Source organism: Puma concolor, chromosome D4 (assembly GCF_028749965.1).
Source record: "Puma concolor isolate L17-30 chromosome D4, mPumCon1.1.hap2, whole genome shotgun sequence".
Classification (NCBI taxonomy): Eukaryota; Metazoa; Chordata; class Mammalia; order Carnivora; family Felidae; genus Puma; species Puma concolor.
This window is the reverse complement of record NC_141679.1, coordinates 7,027,799-7,044,480: the sequence shown is the minus strand read 5'-3', so window position 1 is coordinate 7,044,480 and position 16,682 is coordinate 7,027,799. Positions and strand designations below refer to the sequence as shown.

The window sequence follows — 16,682 nt, the reverse complement described above, 5'->3', positions numbered from 1 at the left end:
AGTATGCTCTCTGACAATATAAATGAAACATAAAATATAAAATATAACATTTTTTATACTTCCTGAGCCCAAAGTATATTTACAAATAGTGAGCCCATGTACAAAATCTATAAGGACAAGAGTAAAATTCAAATCTGAAAGTAACTTAAACATAAATGGTATAACAATAAAAAATCAATAAAGATAATTCCCCCAAATTATAGAAGTGAATACATTTAAAAATAGACAATAACAGTGGCAATCATAGACGATTATAGTTACTAATCCATATTATATATTTGAAAGTTGCTAAGAGGGTAGGTCTTAAATGTTCTCACCACAAGAAAGAGATGGCAGTTACATGATGGGATGAATGTGTTAGCTCATGCTGTGGTAATCATTTTGCAATATCTAAGTGTATCAAATCCTCATGTTGTATACCTTACACTTACATAATGTGATATGTCAATTATGTCTCAAAACAGCTAGAAGTCTGTATACAAGAAAAGTAAAATTCTCCCTCTGCAGACTTATGAAAAGCATGTGGATGCATGAGGACAGAATTTTAAATGCAAAGAAACTGACAGTTAAGACAGTTTGTAATTTTAGGTTTTCCAAGTAGGACAATGGGAATGTTAAGCCCTCCATTTGTCTCAGGCTCTAAATCCCTTACGTTCAGTGAATTCTCACTATATCCCATGTTCATGGACTGGAAGACTTGATATTGTTCAGATGGAAACATTCCTCAAATTGATCTACAGGTTCAAGGCAACCCCTATCAACATCCTAGTTGGCTCCTTTGCAGAAACAGACAAGCTGATCCTAAAATTCATATGGAAATACAAGAGAATCCAAACAGCAAAAACTGCCTTGGAATGAAGAACTAAGGTGGAGGACTCACATTTCCTGATTTCAAACCTTACTCACAAAGTTACAATAATCAAGACTGTGTGTTACAGGCATAATGATAGATATATGGATCCACAGAATACAATTGAGAATCCAAAAAAAACCCTCATATTTACAGTCAATTGATTTTCAACAAATGTATCCGGACTATTCAATGGGGGGAAAATACTCTTATCAACAAATGAGACCAGGACAACTGGATACCCAGATGCAAAAGAATGAAGCTGGGCCCCTACCTCATGCTATTTACAAAAATAAACTTAATATGTGTCATAGGCTTAAATGTGAAAGCTAAAACTATAAAACTCTCAGAAGAAAACACGGACATAAATCTTTGTGACTTAAATTAGGTAATGGTTTCTTAGTTATGACATCAAAAGCTCAAGTAAAAAAAGAAAAATGAATAAAACAGAATTCATCAAAATTAAAAATTTTTGTGTTTCAAAGAACACCATCAGGAAAATGAAAAGATAATCCAAAGAATGGAAGAAAGTATCTATCATACATCTGCTATGGGACTTGCATCTACAATATACAAAGAATTCAATACATTACAAGTTCATAATATATTACAACTCAATAATAAAAAGTCAAATAACCCCATTAAAATATAAGCAAAAGCTCTGAACACACATTTCTCCAAATAACATATACAAACAGCCAGTAAGCACATGAAAAAATGCTCAAAATCATCAAAACCACAATGAGATTTCACTCATACCCACAAGAATGGCCACCGATCAACAGGACAAGTAACAAGTGTTGACCAGGATGTGGAGAAATGGATCCCTCACACATTGCTGGTGGAATGTAAAATGATACAGTTGCTTTGGTGAAGTTTCTCCAAAAATTAAAAAGAATTACCATACGACCCAACACTTCCACTCTGAGGTATAGACCCAAGAGAAATGGAAACACATGTCCACAAAAACACTTGTAGACAAATATTCACAGCAACGTTATTCATCATAGCCCAAACATGAAGAAAACCCAAATGTCCCTCAACCACTAAATGAATAAACAAAATGTGGCACAGCCATACCATGGAACACTACTTTGCCCCAGAAAGAAATGAAATACTGACACATGCTGTAGCAAAGATGAATCTTGAAAACATGCTGAGTGAAAGAAGCCAGTCACAAAGGACCACATATTATATAACTCCATTTATATGAAATATCCAGCATAAGCAAATCTATAGAGACAGAAATATTGGTTAGCAGTGCCCTAGGGCTAGGAGTGATAAGGAAGAATGGGTTTAGGGTTTCTTTCTATGGTGATAAAAATACCCTAAAATTAATTATGGTGATGGTTGCAAACTGGTGCAGCCACTCTGGAAAAGAGTATGGAGTTTACTCAAAAATTCAAAAACAGAACTAGCGGGGTGCCTGGGTGGCTCAGTCGGTTAAGCGTCCGACTTCAGCTCAGGTCACGATCTCACGGTCCGTGAGTTCGAGCCCCGCATCGGGCTCTGGGCTGATGGCTCAGAGCCTGGAGCCTGCTTCCGATTCTGTCTCCCTCTCTTTCTGCCCCTTCCCTGTTCATGCTCTGTCTCTCTCTGTCTCAAAAATAAATAAAAACGTTAAAAAAAATTTTTTTTAATAAATAAATAAAAACAGAACTACCCTACGACTCAGCAACTGCACTACGAGGTATTTATCCAAGGGATACAGGTATGCTGTTTCAAAGGGGCACATGCACCCCCGTGTTTATAGCAGCGCTATCGACAATAGCCAAAGTATGGAAATAGCCCAAATGTCCATTGATGGATGAGTGGATCAAAAAGAATGAAATCTTGCATTTGCAACCATGTGGATGGAACTGGAGGGTATGATGCTAAGTGAAATCAGTCAGAGAAAGACAAATATCATATGAGTACTTTAAGATACAAAACAGATAAACATAAGGGAATGGAAGCAAAAATATTATAAAAACAGGGAGGGGGACAAAATGTTAGAAACTCTTAAATATGGAGAACAAACAGAGAGTTGCTGGAGGGGTTGTGGGGGGGGGATGGGCTAAATGGGTTAGGGGCACTAAGGAATCTATTCCTGAAATCATTGTTGCACTATATGCTAACGAACTTAGATGTAAATTTAAATATTAATTAATTAATTAATTTTTAAAAATTATGATGGTTACATAACTGTATGAAGATACAAAAGCCATTTAATTATAATATATAAACAAACAGAAGTGTACCATCAAATAAATCCCATCTCTATCTAGAAAAGGGTTTGTAATAGAATCAAAACCATGATTCAAATTTGACACAGAGTCTTGAATATAAGTATGGATCAAAATGAAAATATCACAATACAGAATTAGAATACAGAATTTTATATCTGCACACACAATTACGTACACCCAATAGTTGTTCTGCTTTGTTTTAAGAGCACTTACTTTCTAAAATTTCTGCTACAGCCCCAGGATCTATTGCATTTTCAAATACCTGCAGGAAAAAAAAATGGTGAAAATAAATTTTCAAAGATTAATATATGCTTATACAAACTGTAGGTTTTATCTTTCCAAACAATTAACACATGTCAATTCCAGCCATACAGTATTTTAAAAATTCAACAGGAGTATCTTTAACGTGTATGCGGCTAAAAGTTCAACAAATGACTATAGAATGAGAATAAACGCAATACCAAGTACAAGGAAAATCTGAGTTAGCTGACTCTACCCCATGCCCAAAATGTCGTCAACTTGACCTAGTCTTTTTTTTTTTTTTTTTTTTTTTTTTAAATTTTTTTTTTTCAACGTTTTTTATTTATTTTTGGGACAGAGAGAGACAGAGCATGAACGGGGGAGGGGCAGAGAGAGAGGGAGACACAGAATCGGAAACAAGCTCCAGGCTCTGAGCCATCAGCCCAGAGCCTGACGCGGGGCTCGAACTCCCGGACCGCGAGATCGTGACCTGGCTGAAGTCGGACGCTTAACCGACTGCGCCACCCAGGCGCCCCCAACTTGACCTAGTCTTATAGTTTGTTGCTAAAAGCACATCTGGCATCAACCTCAAAGAGTCTTGCTTGAGTACCTAGAAAAACATTCTGCGTACCACGGACACTCATTAAATGATGTTAACTGAATAAACGACTCTAACAATTGGTTGTGCTAAACAGGAACCTCAGTACAAATTCTATGTGCAACACAAAAGAAAACCTACGCACCCTCCTACAGAACAAAATAACTAGAGAGAGGGAGAGCCTCATAAGTTTAAAGTATATCATGAAGCACAAGACAAACGTTGTGATATCTGCCTAGCCCATGCCAAATCTGCTTATTTTGTCCTTGAGCTAAAAGGGTCTGGGACAGGACTGAAATTGAAAGCACACCACACCGGTCTCCCTAAACTCTGGAAGCCTGCATGAAACCAAAGTTTTCACCAGAGGTTGGTTTCAGGCATTAATGTTCTGATTTAAGTGGTATTTAAACGTAAGCATGGTTAAAATCTGCTCTTGATCTAAAGCCAGGTCTGCTTTAACTACAAAAGTGGAGGCTATCCCCTGCAATCCGTTTTTGCCTTCCTGACCTAGATGTATCAGGGCAAATGTGGGTGAGGGTTTTTTTTCCCCCTAAAATATTTCAGTAATGGCATCCCTTCACTTCATCCATGTTTAAGGATTTTCTCAAGTATGACCCTGGGGAGTAAATTATCAACATGAACTGTTCAAACACAATGTCTCATACGTTCGTTATGAACAGTTTATTTATCCAATTGTTTTAGGGCGTTCAATTCTGGGTTACACAGAAGGTCCAGAGACGAGAAAATGATTTTGATACTTGCCGCACGCATTCGCAGCTGGAGAATAGAACAAATCCAAGAACACTAGAGCCGAATGGAGAAAGCTGGAATATGAACCCAAACCGCTCACACATGAGGGTAGTATTTCAGATTTTTAAATAGCCACATTTTATAAAAAGAAAAATGGCCCATGATACATGTTTGACCAGCAACCTTAAATGCACAGTTTTGCAAGAGAGCAGGAGGGGCATCTAGAGTATGTGTGAGTCTCTCCTTCCTTTTCTACACATCAGGGATGTTGGACTTGATGACCTCCAAGTTCATTTACAGAATTATCATTCTGTGCTTCTTTGACTTTGTACCCTTGGGTTTCTTATAAAAAGATTTCTAAAGTCTTCCACAGAAACAAACTTGATAAATTAAAAAGGAAATTCTTAGGGGAAAACACAGACTGGATTTTCACCACTCACTTCTTACCACTACTAATATCTAGTAGAAGTAGGTTGCTTTCGATTCTGACTGTATGTCCCAAGGTAATAGCCATTTATTCTTCTCCTCTCTGATCTAACCAGTTTGGTAGACTCTGTTTAAATAAACAAGCTGTAATGTACAAACATATTATCTACAGCCCTAGCCTGTTGGAAAACCAACCCTCATCTCATCGCCCATTCTCCGTTCAAAACATGTCATTTTCTGGGCAGCACCATCCAGACCTTTAAAAGTAATAGGCTCCATGCTTCCGATTCTGTGTCTCCCTCTCTCTCTGACCCTCCCCCCCATTCATGCTCTGTCTCTGTCTCAAAAATAAATAAACGTTAAAAAAAAAAAAACTGAAGATAAAAGTGATAGGCTCCACCCTGGAGCCCTTCCCGGATTTGTCCCCTCTCCCAAAGAAGCAGCTCGGTGATATCATTTTGAAGGGAAATCATTAGACTCATCAAGGTTAAAACTGATTTCACCTCCAAATTCCAAAACAAAAACTTCAAAGGACCGCCAATGAGTCATAGTAATGAACTTCATATTCTAAATTGAAACGGGAAGCAGGTTGATAAATGTTCTATTAATATCATGTTCCTATTCGTAGGAATGAAACCTAGTCTTTATCGCTGTAGCTAAATAAACCAGGTATGGCCTAAGAATACTCAGTAAATCTGAAGAGGCTTGTTTTGTTACAGGATTTCAGGTACAGGGTTTTACTGATTTGAATCTAGTTTTTGGTTGTTTTTTTGTTTTGTTTTTTTTTTTTTTTTCATTATTTCTCTGAGTCTACCAGTTTGTTTCTAAGGTCCATAATTTACTGATAATCCCTGGCAACTGCCTCTAACACCTCCAGGAACTTTGAGAAAATGCTCTCTCTGCTCCAGTTAGAAAAATGCCATGGGAGTTCCAAGAATAGAAAACATCCACCAGGGTATTTAGCACTAGGTTGACAGCACTTGGCTCAGACCTACAATGTAAAAGCTATTCCTCCAACTACGGTGTCCTGAGGCCGCTTCAAGCCATTTTTTAAAGAAAATGTACCAAGTAACTTTTTAAGAACCGCGTTCTTTATAAGAACCATTAGAGGATCTTCAGACAGCAACATCTACATTTCTCCGTTTAGCAATGAGAAAGTCAAGATCACCTTTTCAAACCTCATGCTCTGCTGAATCATAATAGGGAACACAGAGGGAAAGCAGTCTGTCTCCAGGTACTGATTCAGGAGGTACACCCCAAGGTACACATCTTGCTTGTCGGGAAGGAACACTCCTGGACAAGAAATCTTAAAAACAAGAGAGTAGAGAACAGGGCTTGGTTTGTTTCGTGTTTGAAGTGGAGCTGCGTTCCCTAGGCTCCCACGGACGCGGTGGAATTCGCCGCCCCGCCATCTCCCACACCTCCACCTTCCTTGCCCCGTCCCCGCCTTCCCCAAGTGGAAACGCCAGTCTCCTCCCACGTCTCCGCCAGGTGTCACAATCGTCCTCTCGCCGGCCCTTCTCCCCGCCCTCGCGGGGATGGCAATGCGGAAGCGGAAGAGGCTGCAGGGCCGGGAGCCGCTCGCTAGGCCGGTCGGGTCCTGGGGTCCGGGCCCCCCGCCGCGATGCCGAGCCCCCGCAGGAACGTGGACGCACGCCCGCTGGCCGCCTCCGCCTCGAGCAGCAGCGGCGGCCCCGGCAGCCCGGCCCACGGCGGCGGCGGCGGCGGCGGCGGCGGCGGCGGCAGGTTCGAGTTCCAGTCCCTGCTTAGCAGCCGCGCGCCGGGCTTGGACCCCACCTGCACCCGGCTCCGCGCGTCCGAGAGCCCGGTGCACCGCCGCGGCTCCTTCCCCCTGGCCGGGGCGGGCCCCTCGCAGGCGCCCCCGGCCCCGCTCCCCGAGGAGGACCGCATGGACCTGAACCCGTCGTTCCTGGGCATCGCCCTGCGCTCCCTGCTGGCCATCGACCTGTGGCTGTCCAAGAAGCTGGGAGTGTGCGCCGGGGAGAGCTCGTCCTGGGGTAGCATGCGGCCCCTTATGAAGCTGCTGGAGATCTCGGGCCACGGCATCCCCTGGCTGCTGGGGACCCTCTACTGCCTATCCAGGAGCGACAGCTGGGCCGGGCGCGAGGTGCTCATGAACCTGCTCTTTGCCCTGTTGTTGGACCTGCTGCTGGTGGCCCTGATCAAGGGGCTGGTCCGCAGGCGCCGCCCGGCCCACAACCAGATGGACATGTTTGTCACCCTTTCGGTAGACAAATACTCCTTCCCTTCGGGCCACGCCACCAGGGCCGCCCTGGTGTCCCGGTTCATCCTGAACCACTTGGTGCTGGCCATTCCGCTGAGGGTGCTCGTGGTACTATGGGCCTTCATCTTGGGCCTCTCCAGGGTCATGCTGGGGCGGCACAACGTCACCGACGTGGCTTTTGGCTTTTTTCTGGGCTACACGCAGTACAGCATCGTGGACTATTGCTGGCTTTCACCGCACAATGCCCCGGTCCTCTTCCTACTATGGAACCAACAATGACACCATCTCATTCATATGGCACCAGGAGATCTGAAGGTTTCCACATGCGACCATGCTGACAAAAACCAGCCGCACTCCTGCTCGGCCCTCTAAGGACATTTCAGGCTTCCTTTGAAATTTCAGGTGTCATTCCATCTTGATGGCTTGCTAGGCCGGAGAACGTGCTGGCCATTGGACCACAGCCATATTATGGAAAGCAAAAAAAAAAAAAAAAAAATCTCTCTATTACATATTTATTCAACAACTGTTTGTATCTCCAGAACAACTGCAAAGAAAACAAGCTGGGGTGATTATAATACTGCTGTTTTTTAAAAGTTGACATCAGTAAATTTTGTGTTTTGTAGTTATCCTGTAAGTCAACATATCGCCTGTAAAGTGAACTTGGGGGAAAAAAGCAAAACATGGTCTGCATTCTGTAAATGTACATGCAGATGAGCCACCGACTAAGCCTGGTTCTTCTCCTGAGGTAGATTGTAGACAGTAGTTTAAGAGTCTAAGGCATGAGTTTTTCTCGCTGATTCCCTGAAAATCTGTTGCCACAGTGTCTTCTTAATCCCGATTTTCTTGATAAGCTTTTTTTGTTTATTGTCTCTTCCCTCTTTGTGGATTGGGTAGCGAGAAGAGAGATTATAGTATATATCTTTCTTTCCTTTCCCTCTACCTTCTCAAAAATTCTTTAAATAGATATATATCTCCCAGTACTCTCTCATGTTATCTTTTTGCATTCAGAGAACAAGCCAAGAACTTCCTTGAAGAAGCAGCACTTAATGTAGATATGGGCATATCTACAGTGCCAGTGGAGAAAGACTGGGACCATGACCAAATGCTTGATTCTATTGACAACAAATAGTATGGCATGACAGAGGGCAGAAATACCCATTGAGGACGTCAGGAACTAAGAGTCTGGGGGTGAGCTTACCACATGTGATGGCAGTGGGCCAGTATGGAAGGAGATGGGACTGTGCTGCCCACTATCTCTACTGATAAAGAATGATGCTTCTCTACGTAGGTAATAAAATAGGAAAATGACTTGATTCTTTGCAGTGCAAGGGCATAAGCTTTCTCATATGTACCACAGGGATGACCCTGTATACTACGGTTTTTCGTACAGAATCCCATTTCCCTGTGCACAGCACACTTTAGGTAACAGTATTCAACTTGAAACTCATCAGGGGAACCCACTGCTATACCAGGCTCAAGGTATAACTAACTCCTAAATTTCCCTTTATGGTGACCTTTACATTTAAATCGGTTTATCCATGGTGCCTCCCCAAATCACAAGACCAAAGACCACCAAACGCAGGATGGACTCTGCTCATTATTCTTTGACCAGGAAAGACCACAAAACGGGATGTGCTTTAAATGCTGTTCTCCCTGAAAAATGAGAACCTTTAAATTACCCGTGGAACTGGTGTTTTCAGAGAATGAGGAATTATTTTGACATTTATAAAGAGAAAGGATTATGGCCTTTGATCTGCCACATAGAGGTGAACACTAGAATCTGGAGAATAGCGTGACAAGTAGGTTCTGATTGGGTGGAAGTGTGAACTTCCTGAGCGTGAGAGGCACACTGAAAGAGGAACTCCTCAAAGTAAAATAAAGTAATTTGCATCCCCACAACATCTTCCAACATGGACTACCTCTTCTCTCGCTGAATCAGCCCAACTGTAAAGCTCTAGTGGTCTGCTTAATTGTTTAACCTTAGAGAGATCTTTGTTTTAATCCAGCAGTATTCGGGCCAGCTATTTTTGGAAGCAATGACATTTATTGCCTTTGCAGTGTTCACAAGTCTGAATATTGGGGGCTCAACACTAGGCTTCTCTTCTGGTCCCTGGAATCCCACATCTTAGTTGTTCAGACCTGACTTTGCAGGCTTTTAAAGCACAGATCAATTCAGCTGATGTTTCTGAAGCACTCTAAGTACTGTAGACTAGAAAACTGATTTTACTGTAATCGTGCACTGAGGAATGCTTTTTAAAACTTAAAATAAAATAAACCAATAATGTCTGAATGGAGCGAGATGCAAACTGGTTTAATCCTTGCCTTGATGAGCAGGAAGACTGATTTATCACTCAGCTCCTCAAGAATTCCTTCCTCTTAACTGCAGAATTTTGAGAGTTGGCATTTGATGGAGCACAACTGATAGAGTGTGGTCCTATTTGCTGTTAGCAAAATGGGACAAATCCAGGAAATTTTTATCTTTCAGAACTGCATGTCTGATGAAAGCAAGCACTTGTCACTTGTACGGAGGCTGACAGATCTTCCATGGCCGTAACCCGTCGGCATTTCGCTTGTACTCACGGCCAGTACAGACGCCCCTACAGCTGACAGGCAAAGCTGTATGACAGTCTGTCACCAACTACAGATGGAAGGATTGGAAAATATAAGCTGAATTAAAAGAAATGCCTGATCCCAAACAGGAACAATGCAGTCACTCTGCCACAAGCACCTCACTTGAGCAGGATTCAGTGGACAATTATAAAACAAGTGTTGGTTGATTTACTTCCATTTTGGAATTAGCAAGCCAGAGTCATCTCTAGGGGAAATACCTTAGAATATATTCAATTGGTTCATAGAGGTGGCAAATTATCAGGAAGTCATTGGGCTTTATGGAATTAAACTCTTCCCTTGTTATTTAAAGGAGGGTGTTGTTGTTTGTTTGTTTTTTTAATTATTTCACAAATCTTTATCCTGGAAAAAAATAAAATTCTTCTTGGACTTAATGCAAGGCTATTATTATTTTTTTTTTTTTTTTAATTTTAGAGAGTGCACTCAAGTAGGGGAGAGGGGTAGAGGGAGAAAGAGAATCTGAAGCAGGCTCCTCGCTGAGCACAGAGCCTATGAGGGACTCCATCCCATGACCCTGGGATCATGACCTCGGTGGAAATCAAAAGTCAGACACAACCAACTGAGCCACCCAGGCGCCCCCATTATTTTAAAGTAACAGAAAAATTTAGGATAAAGCTAACAAGTCGTTGGGGCGGGGGGAGTTGGAAGGGGTTGGGCTGAATTAAGAGTTGAGAAATCAGGAAAGAACCAATGTAGAGGATCTTAAGGACTGAGAGGTATGATCTGTCCCCAAAGACAATGATGTGTGTGGTGAGGTGGGTAGGAGGTGGTGAAAATGATCAAGACCATTTAGGAACCCTGGGCAGAGAGTGTGATTTGGGGCAAGGAGTGGAGGTCGGTCGACTTCTCTTACCGCCCGGATCTGGAGTTCCACCACCACCTCCAGAGGCATGGTCCCCTGTGTGGGCGAAAAGCACTGGAATGAAAAGATCCTTTTGTGCTCAGCCCTGGGCCAATTTTTCTTGGTTTAGCTCAATCCCTAGGGCAAACGTTCCCAGCAGCTTCCCCAGGCCCTTTATCCCCTGGTCTCGCCATCCGTCCCCCCGCCCTCCGCCCCAGCCCAGGTCCCTCCCACCGGGATGGGTCTCACACTGCGCGAGCTGGAGCCAAGGCTTCCAGAAGGCGGAAGCGTCGCGTTGCCATGAACGCTCAAACTCGCAGCCTTCCACTTGGAACGCGCCAGCGAGGCTCTGCGCAGGCGTGCGCGCCCCCGGCCGCCCCACTGGAAACGCGGCGCGTGCCCGAAGTGGGCTTCCCAGGCTGTGCGCGAGCCCCAGCAGGTGCAAGCTTGGCGGCTGGATCCTGAGCTGCTGAAAGAGCTCCCGTTTCCTTTCCCCCAACCCTCTCCATCACCTCTCTTTATGGCCCCCATTGCTATGTTAAAATGTTCACAGAGTCCATTCTGAAAGGGGAATATGATCATGAGCTCCGTTATCATTTAAGTGCTACCCGCTTTTAGTAGCTGTAAGACCGCCAAGCCCCAGAATTTCTTTAACAGTTCAATTAATATAATAGCCTGTCCCTAAAGGTACTCTCTTGCTTACGAAATGTTATGTCCTTATGTTTGGTTTGGAAAACATGGCCCCCTTCAATAACAAGAAATTAACATGTTGCTTATTGGAAATACAAGGATAATTCCGAAAGAGATTTAAACGTTTGGTTTCCACGTTAGCCACAGTAGAAATATTTGTCAGTCTCTCTTTTCTGGCGTTTACTTAACCGGGAGCAAGCAGGGAGTTACATTATTTCCCAGTGGGTAGTTACCATGGTTGCCAAAGGCAGGGCCACACTGTAAAAACCATCAGAGGGGACAGGCAGAGAAAAAGTTTTTCACCAGTAGGGGAAATTGCTTTTTGTCCATTCACTGTATTTAACAGACAAAAAGACAGGAAAGGAGGCGGGAGTGACTGCTTCTAGCCAATCTGAAAAATCTGGGAGGGCCAGTGCTGTCTCTGGAAAGAAATCTTAAATTGTGATGAGTCATTTATTACTAACCTTTTGGAGATTTATGCCACTGCAGAAATCCAAGTGTTCTGTGACAAGAATTAGGCATTCTTTGGGAACCAGAGTTCCTTTCCCAGGAACAGAAAGGCTCAGTACGATGAAGGAAGGTATATTATGTCCTTATCCAATCTTTGTTGCTCTGTCTGCATACCGAGAGAAACACAGGTGCATGCTTGGCCCCCTGCAACATCCGGAGAACTGATTTGTTGACTCACGACAGCGTGCCGGCACCCAGACAAGAGCAGGGATACACAGGAACATGAACTGTGTTGACCCTCACAGGTAAGTTACCACCACCAATGCTAAGTCATCATGGAGAGTAACAACCAAAACAGATGAATAAATAAGATGGATAGATGAATAAGTGAGATGAAATAAATAGATGAATAAATGAGTGGACAGGGACACAAAGGAAGGGAGGAATCGATCTTTCTTGAGAAAGTGCAAAGTGCTAGGCACATTGCATACGCTAATTCATTTCATCTCCACATTAACTCTTGGAGGAAGAGATTCTCCGTTTAACAGATGCAGGATCTGAGGCCAGCCTTTTCCCCAAGGTCACATGGCTAAAGGGAAACAGCCACACTTGAATCCAGGTGTGCCCTACCACATCACTGCCCCTGCGGCATAGAAATCCTATTGGTTTCTACAGACACACTGCCCCATCCTGTGTTCTTACTAGTCTTAATCGGACTCTCCTTGCTTGGCTCCTAGAATACAGCCCTTTTCTGGTTTCCCTTCAACTCTCTGGCCACTCTTTCTCTCTGTTCATCTTCCTCTACCTGGCAATGCAGTGTTTCCAGGTCCTTTCCTTTACATAATCTGTGCCTTTTACCTAGGGTGGTATACAATATAGGTATGGATAAAAACATGTATGCAGATTTACATATCTCACCCAGGCCTCCTGATGAGGAGGAATCTCACTACTTTTATATTTATATTTATATTTATATTTATATTTATATTTATATTTACAATAGCAGTTTCACATTTGTTCCTGTGATTGTTATTTTTCTCTATAAACTACACGCTTTGCTTGGCTAAGAGTTTGTATTCGAAATACCTAGCTTAGCAGATGCTCAATAAATAGCTTTGAAGCGATGTTAAATGCAGAGCTGATCAAGGCAGTCTGTAGGGTTCAACGTACGTGGGGAAGGGGGTTCCCACTTGTTGGAGGAGGTCATCAAGAGGACGTGACCACTGGTTGACCCACAGGCTGGACCAAGGCAACTGGAAGTTCTGCACCCCCCCCCCCCCCCACTGTGCTTGGAATGTACATTCTACCCACCATTCCCTCAGTGGGAGTTATTTCAAGAACACAGGCCTTGAGAGAGCAAAATGCTGTTGAGACCATCTGGATTGTAAATGTGTCTGAATCCAGTTCCAGCTTCTAAATAAACTTCTAGTTTCTGGTGGGTGGGTGCAGATATCTACTCATCTGGTGGCCGCCTAAGACAAGCCTCCTGTGTAAGTTCCCTGGCTTATTAAAACTGCCACCTACTCATCTTGAGTGGCCTGCCTCTTCCTTCAGTCTCTCACTGTCCTCCACAACTAGGAGCCAATTTCAGATATCACCCAGGGAAGCTCTGAGTTTGGGAACCAACACCACATCAGGGCAGACTAAATGGCACTTTGTAGCTAGCACTTTTTTTTTTAAATTTTTCTTTATTTTTGAAAGCGGGATGGGTGGGGAGGTACAGTGAGAGCAGGGGAGGGGCAGAAAGAGAGGGAGACACAGAATCTGAAGCAGGCTCCCGGCTCTGAGCTGCCAGTACAGAACCCGACCTGGGGCTCGAACTCATGAACTGCGAGATCATGTCCTGAACCAAAGTTGAACCGTGAGATCATAACCGATTGAGTCACCCAAGTGCCTCCTTTGTAAGCTAGCACTTTGCAGGTTCTCAATAAAGATTGATTCCTCCCTTCTATTATGCTAGCTACTTCTGCTACTCTGCCGTGGAGGCTTACCAACTGAGTTGATAAGGAATATTTATACTCTGTTAATTTTCCCCACCGTGGTCACCTGAGCTACCATGGAGATGTAGAACTTTCTATCATACATAGTGCGTTTGGCCCGTCTTGCAGAGTAGTTCATCATCGAGACTGCCACCTTGGTGGCAAAAAACAAATCCCACTGAACAACTTCTATTCCCACAGTGTTTCTGCACTGCAGGCTGGTCAACAGTGATATCAGCACTGCAGAAATAACACATCAGCACATCCTGCTCACATCCTGGCCACTGCAAAAAAAAAAAAAAAACAAAAACAAAAAAACAGGCACATGTCCCAAATGGGAAATTTCCAAAGAGTTAATTAGCAAAGAACAAAGGTGTAACAGTCAGACAATTATGGTTGCGAATTTTCCATTTAACTAAACACATGAATCTAAATCGTTTACACTAAATCGTAAACATTCCTCAAATAATGTAGAAAGGAATATTCATATGGAGAAGGGAACTATGTATAAAAAAAGAAGGCTCTAATCTTATGGATGTTGGTAGGAGTGTAAATATATATTATGCATTACTTTTCTCTAGCTATTGTAACAAATAACCACAAACTTAATGACTTAAAACAAGACAAATTTATTACTTGTTATTATTAGTTTCGTGGGTCAGAAATCCAACACAGATCTCACAGGGCTAAAAGCAAAGCTAAAAAAAGCAGGGCTGCGTTCCTTGCCTTTTTCGTTTCCTTGTTTTTCCAGCTTCTGGGGTCACCTGCATTCGTTGTCTCCTAGCTCCCATCCTCCATCTTCAAAGCCAGCAACTTGGAGCTAATCCTTCTCACACTGCCATCTCTCTGGTTCTCTCCTCCACTTTTAGGGATCTTTGTGATTACTCTCGGCCCATCCAGATAACCCAGAATAATTTTCCTATCTTTTTTTTCATGCTTACTTATTTATTTTGAGAGAGAGAGAGAGAGACAGAGCATGAGCAGGGGAGGGACAGAGGGAGAGAGAGAGAGAGAGACAAAGAGAGAGAGAATCCCAAGTAGGCTCCATGCTGTTAGCACAGAGCCTGATGAACAGCTCAATCCCACAAGCCATGAGATCATGACCTGAGCCAAAATCAAGGGCCAGATGCTCAACCAACTGAGCCACTCAGAGGCCCCGATAATTTCCCTATTTTAAGATCTTGATTAGCAACCTTAATTCCATCTGAAATGTTAATTCCCGTTTGCCATGGAAAGTAACATATTCATAGGTTCCAGGAAATAAGATGTGGATATCTTAATATTCCTAAAAGGATGTGCTAGAAACACCTAATAGTGGATGTCTCTAGGGAGGGGACCTAGAGGAGAGAGAGAGAGAGAAAAGGAACTTCCTTTTCATTGAATATCCTTAGGTATTTTTTGAACATTTTTGCCAAGTATTTGCAGTATCTAATCCAAAAAGAAAACAAATTAAAACAGGTAGAAAACATAAAATAATAAAAAGGCTAAATGTGGCTAAATTAGGAGGACCAGGAACTGGATTCTTCAGCTCTTTGGGCTGTATCATATATACTGCATGCCATGGAAACATCCATGCGAGCGTGGTTGCTCTTCAGCTTCCAGTGCAGAATGTCTTATCTGGCGATCCCTGGCTGTCTCAGGGGTCCTACAACTCCTGGAATAATAGGCAACTTTTCCTTCATGTGCATATGTGCATTTTTCTGGGAAGACAGGCTGTAGTTTTTCTGAGTCAATCTGGAAGGGATAGAGTTAGTCAAACCAGGTTTTAGAATTACTGTCCCGCCCTCCAACCTGCCGTCAGTTCCTAGCACAGCAAAAAGAAGGGCCACCCGGCTTATCTGACAAAAGCAGCGAGTAAGGAAAAGGGGGCTCTTCTCTCCAGAACATTCATGCCCACTTATTAGAGCAAAGTGTCTCTCCAAGGGCAGCTGTATTCAATAACAAGTGAAAAAGACTTCCAAAGTCCTGTTCTGGGCCATTAGTTTATGTGGACTCAGATCCATTTGTTAGGCCTACATTCTTTTGATACAGTGAGTTATTCATTAGCAAATGTGAATAAAACCAGCAGATTGAGTTTCCAAAGTGAGTTGTTCATTAGCATTTGTGAGAAATGCCTGAAAAGCAGAAGAAAAAAAAAAAAACATCCAAGTATATGAAACAATCTGGATTATTTCAGCAAAGGTGCATTTTCAAATCACCGATTTTTTTTTTTTTAAAGCACAGACCCAATCTCGAGACCCAAGAAATAATTGCTTTATATCTGCCTTCTCCAAAATCTTTCTCTGAAATGTCAACAATTTAGTTTTCTTACAGTTTGACATACAGACGAGAAAAGTTTATCTTTCTAACTTTTACTATGAATGTGTAACAGAGCTCAATGAACTGTGCTGGGCCCTTTCCTCGTTTCTCGTCAACTGCACAAAGATGAAGTTTATATTTTTTAAAAAGTTAATGAATGCACTAATTAATCTTAACATCACTGAAAGTGACATCATGTCTCCCTATGTGATTGTAGAAACCACCCTATGCCAAGAAAGTTGATGTTGAGTCTCATCAAGCCACTAGAGCTGCACTAATAAGATAGCCATATATAGCTATTTGTTTAAATTAACTAAAACTAAATAAAACTTAAAATTCAGTTCCTCACCCACACTAGTCACATGTAAAGTGCCCAATAGCCACATGTGGCTAGTGGCTACTGTATTGGACAAGGCAGGTAGGATATTTCCATCATCACAGAAACTTCTATTGAACAGT

The 16,682-nt window shown here is 42.7% G+C and overlaps 2 protein-coding genes across 14 annotated transcripts in view; one reads left to right on the top strand and one right to left on the bottom strand.

Annotated features, from left to right (window-relative positions):
* SPATA6L (spermatogenesis associated 6 like) overlaps positions 1-11,130 on the bottom strand; it is a 48,478-nt gene extending 37,348 nt beyond the window's left edge. For 8 of the 11 annotated variants that reach the window (XR_015243414.1, XM_086684895.1, XM_086684897.1 and 5 more), the window contains exons 1-2: positions 6,261-6,888; positions 3,292-3,340 (exon numbers count right to left, since the gene is read on the bottom strand). Coding sequence is in view for 10 of the 11 variants with exons in the window: in XM_086684895.1 (XP_086541021.1) it covers positions 3,292-3,340; positions 6,261-6,290 (79 nt within the window). In the remaining variant the exon portion in view is untranslated. Of the gene's footprint in view, positions 1-3,291; positions 3,341-6,260; positions 6,889-10,818; positions 10,991-11,055 lie in introns of those variants that run through there. The other 3 variants (XM_086684900.1, XM_086684902.1, XM_086684901.1) reach the window with 2 other exon arrangements.
* PLPP6 (phospholipid phosphatase 6) lies at positions 6,619-10,339 on the top strand. 3 transcript variants are annotated; one of them, XM_086684907.1, is made up of 2 exons: positions 6,619-7,902; positions 8,346-10,339. In XM_086684907.1, the coding sequence occupies exon 1, from the start codon at positions 6,717-6,719 to the stop codon at positions 7,614-7,616; it is 900 nt and encodes a 299-aa protein (XP_086541033.1). In that variant the 5' UTR covers positions 6,619-6,716; the 3' UTR covers positions 7,617-7,902; positions 8,346-10,339. The 3 variants fall into 3 exon arrangements, with proteins under 3 accessions (XP_086541033.1, XP_086541031.1, XP_086541032.1); XM_086684905.1 differs by having other exon boundaries at positions 6,619-7,940; XM_086684906.1 differs by having other exon boundaries at positions 6,619-7,967.
* Positions 11,131-16,682: the final 5,552 nt, after the last annotated feature.